Source organism: Phalacrocorax carbo, chromosome 3 (genome assembly GCF_963921805.1).
Source record: "Phalacrocorax carbo chromosome 3, bPhaCar2.1, whole genome shotgun sequence".
Taxonomy (NCBI): domain Eukaryota; kingdom Metazoa; phylum Chordata; class Aves; order Suliformes; family Phalacrocoracidae; genus Phalacrocorax; species Phalacrocorax carbo.
This window is the reverse complement of record NC_087515.1, coordinates 19,120,572-19,127,764: the sequence shown is the minus strand read 5'-3', so window position 1 is coordinate 19,127,764 and position 7,193 is coordinate 19,120,572. Positions and strand designations below refer to the sequence as shown.

Below are 7,193 nucleotides of genomic sequence, written 5' to 3'. Positions count from 1 at the left end.
GGTGCAAACTGACCCTAGATGAAACTCTTTTGTGCCATTTGACCTTCCAAAGCAAAACACAGAGACTGTACCATGATGAGAGGGGGGTCTATCAGCAGCAACCAAGGAGGCCAGAGCTTGAACTCAACTGCTGCCTAAGCAGCAAATGATTTGCCAACACTAGCCAGGCTCCATCACTTCCCTGTTTGAAGAACAGATTACTTCTCAAGACCAGGCAACAGCGTAACACTTATCCCCAATGCCCTTCACAACAACCTGAGCTGGGCAGCAAGACCAGTACCCACAAAGGTCCTTTGGACAGTGACTGCTCGTGCGGGCTGAGTGGTAGCTCTTCTCAAGAGGAAGAATCCACAAAGCCAGTTTTCTCAGGATGTTAAGAAATCACTTTACACAAAAGTAGTAGTTTTCAGTGGTGGGCAAGATCACCTTTGGCCAAAGAAAAGTCCTGGGCTAAGACAGCATCCATTTCATGCATTTTTCCGTACAAATTTGAAATTCCTCCTAAACCTCTCTTCTTTTGTGCATCAGTAGGCAATCTGGCCTAGTCAGCCGTCCAGTGAGGAAAAATGCTGTGAGGATATTTGAAACCAAGGACACATTATTAAAGAAAAAAGGGAGAATGGACAACTGACAGACAGGATGTACAGATTACTATCTGATTTAATGTGACACTGAATGCAGTCAGACTAAGATCCAGACCTAATAATTTGTCATTCACTCCAGCTTAACATTACCTCCACTTAATGAGCACAGAGGGAATGTGCAGCAGTAATAGCTTCAAGGAAATAATTTTGCTTGTGGAACAGCTGCAAACTCTATGATTCCTGATGGGTTTTTAAATGTCAGTGCAGTTCATCACATACTTCAGTCTAGCCAAGAAAGATGCCAGAAGAAATTTCCATAGACTAAATAAGAAGCTCAGCAGTTCATGCTCCAGCTCTAAGTGCTCCTGCCCTAGTAGTGCAGTAGAGCTACACCACAGCTACAGAAATGAGGGGAAGAGTCTCCTGCTAGAGGAGCAGCCCGGGGCCAATATAATTTAAGCTCAATGGCTTCTCAGTTCCCAAAAGTATAAGTAAAGGTAGTATTGCTTACAAAGCTGAATGCCACAGGTAACTGGGAATATGCAGTCCAAAGTGGAGTCACCCTGGCTCCCACGCAAGAATTATTTACACACTAGCATCCTTCAGGATGCTAAAGGAACTAAGAGCCATCTTTCTCCTCACTTCCCAACTGGCTGCACCTCTTTTCTTTTGACTTTCAGAAGCTCAGAACAAATCTTTTCTAAGTGAGGAAAGGGAAACTCTAGCTATCCTAGCAGGGGGCACCAGCGTGAAACTTAAGATGCACTTGTACCCACCTCCAGGCAGGACAAACCTGATGTGAGAAACTGCAGCATTTTGTATCTCTAACTCATGCTCTAGGACCCCCAGCCCACTTCCTGCATGCACACATAATTTAGAAAGATGAATCAGCACTGAACTACTGTTTTGAGTTTCCTTTGAAATACCTAGTACTGATGAAAGGTTCTGCAGAGAACTACTACTTTTTTTTCCTTCCCAAGCCAAGGGCTGTATGAACAGTGGCTACGCAAACTCCCAGGGGGCAAGAGGACTCTCAGGAACAATAGAATGAAAGAAGATTGTGGCCTTCATGATTTGCTTGGATATTTGCTACAGTTCCTCACTTGTGAAGCTTATATTTTCCAATGTGTCTGAGGTGAAGGGATAGACTACAATACAGTAAATTTTGTCTTCTGCACTGCAGGTTTGAGGCTGTGTTTACTTCCATTTATTGAGCTAAACAAATACCAGCAGTTAACGACCCACAGTGAAGACAGGGACAGGAAGAGCAGCAGAGATGCCTGTGCTGCATTGAAACAAGATGCAGTTGCTTCTGTTTTGCTTTCCAAATATATCCCCACTTGAAGCTGCATGTAGGGCTCCCAGACACACATGTGTGGATAAGATTTAGGCAAATAAAAGTCCTACTAGTAACAGCTCGACCTTTGAGTGCAGATCAAAGGAGAGGTGAATGGAGCTACAGCCCCTGAAACCCAACTATACAACTCATATTTTACCCACCTCTTTTTATCTTAACGAGGACAATGTTAGGACTGAAATGGAAAAAGGAGGAGTCTGAATACCTTCTGTGTGCATAACGAGTAGATTTAGGAAACCCAGAACACTTTCTTCTCTGAAATATTTTAATTTTCTGCTCATTTGCGTTTCTGGAGTAGAAATGTAGTGCACCTCAGAAAAAACTACACCAGTGCAAACCACACTTTTGCTTCAGTAAAATAAAAATATAAAGTATTTTTACTTTACTTTACTTTACTCTCACTTCATGCAAGCAAGTGACATTCTGAGTAATATTCATGAAAACAGAGAACTGCATCCCATGAAAAAAGCTTTAACACTTTGAACTTCATCCTCCACTGACTTATCTGCAGAAGCTAACTCTGTAGCACATTTCTGAGCAAGATTATTTGTCCAAAAAATCTCTGGCTAACCAAGAAGCTTAATTTATATCCACCAGGGTTTTTTTGTTTGGTGGTGTGTGGTGTGTTTTTTTTTGTTTTGTTTTTTTTTTTTTTATTTTTTTATTCTGCTGCTCTCTGCATCACACCAGAGAGCAGCCTCAGCAGACAGAGGTTTGTTCCACTTGCTTTACAGAGATGTCATTTTAATCTTCCTTTCTGTGTTGGTCTCATGTTGGCGCCTCCTGGCTTGTCTTCCTGACAAAAGCCAGATAAGTAAAGAACCCGCCAAGACTCCAGCTACTGCAGCCACAATGACAGCCCAGTAGGGGACTGAAGGTTCAGTTTTCTCCAAGCTGAGATCTGAATTTCTGAATCCACTATTTCTCAGTGTGGCAAGAAAGGGTTTCTCCTACAAAGGGAGAGCAAAGGTTTTACTGACCACAGACCACTCAACAGGCAGCATTCAGACAATATGCCATCACCCCTTCCCAGAGAGGAACTGTCAACCTTTAGGCAGAGGTCAAGCTCTTTCCTGCCCTATTGCCTGAAAGTTCCTATAACATAAAAAGGAGCCATCTCAGAGAGTGATGGCATCATTTTTGAATTTGTTTGCTGCAGACAACCAAATAGAAATATGTAAATTCATTAAAACTGGCTTAAATGAGAGGCTTTCTACTGCAGTGAGGATAATTTTTTTTTTTTTGCATTAAGTTTTAATAGATCTTCCTCTGTGTAACAAAACAGGAGTATAATTTATCTATTTAAAGCCTTCACAAAGATACTCTTTTAAAGAATTTTACCAATAAGAAGAAACGAGAAAAATAAAAGTGGTTAACAGGGAATACAGACATCCTGGCCTTTACTTACTGGGTTTGGACACTTGAGTTTTGATCTGTCATGGGTAAAGTTGTTGTAAGTCTGCTTTTCACCAACTGGCTCCAACTGAAGAAGAGAAAAGCAATAGTAAACATAATGATGATATTTTTTTCCTCCTCAGACTCTCCTGACTTGGGTGGTTACAACATTTTATCCAATCTTTTGGTGCTTGAGCAATGAAGAAATGTGGTAGAAGGTACATCGCAGGAAAGTTTCCAAACATTTTAACACTCATGAACTGAAGACATTGAGAATCTGATGTACTGGCTACAGAACAACTCCTTCAGGAAGCAAGGAACAGGAGAAGCCTTTCCTCCTTTTGCAACTCAGTGGAGGAGAAAATAACTCTGAATAACACATACTTTAAATATTCTGCTAAAACAAAGTGGTTCACTATACACCCAGTTCTCCCACATATACATCTCAAATGACAGTATAAACCACAAAGAAAAAAAAAATCCACACACACACACACAACAGATGCTAGTCATGTTACTTAGCACAGTACTGAAAGAAAGATGCTTAGGTGTTACGGTGATAGAACTGACTTCAGAAATGATGTAGAGTTACAGAGACAGGATGAGACAGTACCATCCTTTGCAGTCTTCACTCAGACAAGATATTCCCTGGGAGTTTTAGCTGAGGCTAAGTTCACAAGATTGCAAGAAGTGAGTTAAATAGAGCTTCTTGCACTATCAGTTGTCACCTAAGATGCAATAGCTGACTATAGGCTCACCCTGAGTCCATTTCCAACTCAAAATATGTCCAGGCTAATGGCATAGCATTCGTGGTTGGCTAGGAGTGCACATACCATTGGTTACCATAGTTAAGCTAACAAGCAGAGGCTTGTTCAGTCATGTTAACTGAAGTGTTTACAACTGTGTATGGACATGCCTGAAGTAATGACTTCAGGATTGGCCTATAGAGAACCACAGAGTTGTCATCCAGCACTTTTGGGAATACAGCAAAAAGGAGTGCTGGTGCTTCTGCTATTGTCTATATACACATTTACTGTCCTCAAATGATTAACGTGTCAGCAGTGTACTGGGAGAAACAATACCACAACAAGCCCAACGCAACAGGGAAAAAACAAATTCTGTTCATAAGATTTCCATATGGAAACACTGGGAATACTTTCTCATATTCAGTTAAAAAAAAAAAAAAAGAGAGAAAAAGAAATAGAGAACTGAAAAATGAAAAAAACAGATGAACCACAGCAAAATGTGACTAGGGAACGGAAGAAAGCTAGTAAGTAGAGAGAAGATGAGAAGCAAAACAGAATGCCAAGTTCTGCTGATTGTTGTGGGATCCTGCTAGACTCATAAGAGTCCTAATCACCTGGCCTGGCCACCAGCTAATGTTGTGAAGACTGAATTTGGTAGTTTTGTTGCATCTTAAAGGGAACAGCTCAAATTCTGATGTGGTTATTTTTAAGATGTGTGCCTCATACCCTGTAGCCTTCTGTCTGAATATGACTGGTTATTTGTAGGTAACTATAATACTCCCCATGCCAGGGCACTTGGTAAGGGGTCTGGCACAGGGCCCAAAGGATGATAAGGTGCAGAATTCTGTAGCCAGTCATGCTTGCTTCACCTCTATGCAGTCTGTTCCTCAGGAGCATTAGCTTCTGAGCTTTGAAGATGACAGTATCCCCATATCCATGGGTGTACAGGGCAACTTCTGGAAGAAACACACAGCTTCTCTAGAGCATGTGGCAAGCATAGAAGCAAAACAAACTAAATACACTGTCTGTGTGCTCTTCTTCTGGTCCAGGGGACTGACGAGGTGGATTTGGGACCAGTGGGGCCCCCTAAAGAGTACAGAGTCCTCTGACTTCAGAGAGCAGGAGCATGCTTTGCTTTGCAGGCAGCAAAAAACCCAAAGAAAGTCATGGTGAGGGAGAGGCTCCTTAAGCCATCTCCATCCCCGCATACCCACGCAGTGGCCAGGCACAGTCTGGCCCTTTATGTGTACTGACAAGAATTCATGTCATTTGGCCATAAGCCTGCAGCCTGCTGAGCTTTTCAGGGAACAGGGAAACAATACGGCCTTACAGGAAGCTTGCACAGCTTTGCCGTACATGGACTGTGAGTGAAAAAGCAGGCATGTGTTACAAGAACTAGATTTAAATAGTAAACAGTAAAATCTTCAGTTGTCATAGATCAACAGATCCCTACAGAAGGGAATAGCTGTGCTTCACTTCAGTAAGAACCTGATCTCCATCACCCTGGTAGAAGGTTTTGTGTTAATATCCTTACATGTGTAGGAAATGAGTGACAGTCTGGACAGAATAAAACTCCAGTGGCATACAGAAAGGACTGATGGCGATTCAGGAACGAGCAATGGCCAATAGGAACACCACATGGCAACAGAAACCGGATTTAAGGCTACCATATGTGCAGGTACTGTCTCTTTTTCTTGTTGAAACCTTCAGCCATACTCAGTTTGAATATTTTCTACATTTGCCTGGGGTTTCTGGGCCACCATCAGCCCCATTCAAGCTACCACACAATGAAGTCTACCAGACTGCTGTCATCTGGAGTCTCAGATAGGAAAGCCTAACAGAAAACAGGCAGATTTGCTGTGCATGCACAAATCAATTACTCTGAGCGTGTGCATGCACTGTACGTCTACTGCTTTCTATAACCCTGAACATACAGCTCATATGCTATCCTGGGCAACTGCACAGATTTCTGCCCTGCATTTCCCAGTCCTTCTACTCAAGTTCATTCTGGAGTACCCTGTAAGTTTCTTATCTTGCTCAAACTTCTACTTAAACTGAAAAGAAATTCCCCTCTGTTTATGCTTGTTTCTTATACATACCAGGATACAGGACTTCTGCTACCACAATGTGTTTGGGTACTGGTGTTTGAGACAAGAGAATGAAATGTCACTGTGGCATAAAAATGCCATATTCTTCCTTCCACCATGGAAAACATCACGGTTCTGAAAACAACTGTGACCTTGGAGTTATCAAGTCCAGCATGTGCCTCTTACACACTCTTCCAGCACTATTCAAAAGCTATAATTTCCCCCAAAATGGCAGAAGGAACGTGACTGCAAGCGGAGGCATCGTAGGTGTGATTTCAGTCCCCCATTAGTTTCAGTGACACTACTAGAACTGCTTCAGATACTGGAGTGCGGTGTACAACATGTCCACACCATTAATGGCGGCAATTCAATTACATGTATGTTCTCCTTATAAATCTAACAGAATTCACTGAAGAAGGGCAAGCTCGTTCAACAGACATTTTCAGGAAACATACAGGACTGAAAGTTTAACTAGGCTGGTTTTTGCTCTAATGCAAGTTATTTACCAAATGAGAAGGGAATTTTTTACTACATAAAAACTCTCAGGATTTCTCATTTCAAACAAGCAAGGACTTAACACTGCTTTATGCAACATGATCACTTTGGATTGTGTTCCTAAGCAATGCAGACTGAGAAAGGTCTCAGAGTTGAGCAGCCCCCCTCTTGCTAGGATATCAATTTTGTTTCTTGCTTACTGTTTTGTTTCAGACAAAACATTGTCTCATTATCTTTTGTAGGAACTGCTACCACAAACACATAGAGATCCAGGTTGTAACCTCTTACCATATTATTCCAGAGAGCCATGGCCATCTCAGCGTAACCTCTTACACTGAAGTGAAAGCAGTCTGCAGCAAAGAAACTCAGATCTGGCTTGCCATTCTATGATAAAAGCAAAAACGTATTTATCAGCACATTTCAACATTTGAGATCTGACATATTATATCTAATAGTGCACTGTACTTGGCATACCCACTTCACAATTCTGGTATCTTCCTAAAGGCAACATGCTTGTGTTTTGGCACTT

At 41.8% G+C, this 7,193-nt stretch overlaps 1 protein-coding gene across 1 annotated transcript in view; it reads right to left on the bottom strand.

Annotated features, from left to right (window-relative positions):
- Positions 1–2,438: 2,438 nt before the first annotated feature.
- PLB1 (phospholipase B1) overlaps positions 2,439–7,193 on the bottom strand; it is a 53,210-nt gene continuing 48,455 nt past the window's right edge. Inside the window, exons 38-40 of the mRNA XM_064445468.1 lie at positions 6,953–7,048; positions 3,350–3,424; positions 2,439–2,891 (exon numbers count right to left, since the gene is read on the bottom strand). Coding sequence (XP_064301538.1) covers positions 2,670–2,891; positions 3,350–3,424; positions 6,953–7,048 — 393 coding nt within the window. The 3' untranslated portion in view covers positions 2,439–2,669. The remainder of the gene's footprint in view (positions 2,892–3,349; positions 3,425–6,952; positions 7,049–7,193) is intronic.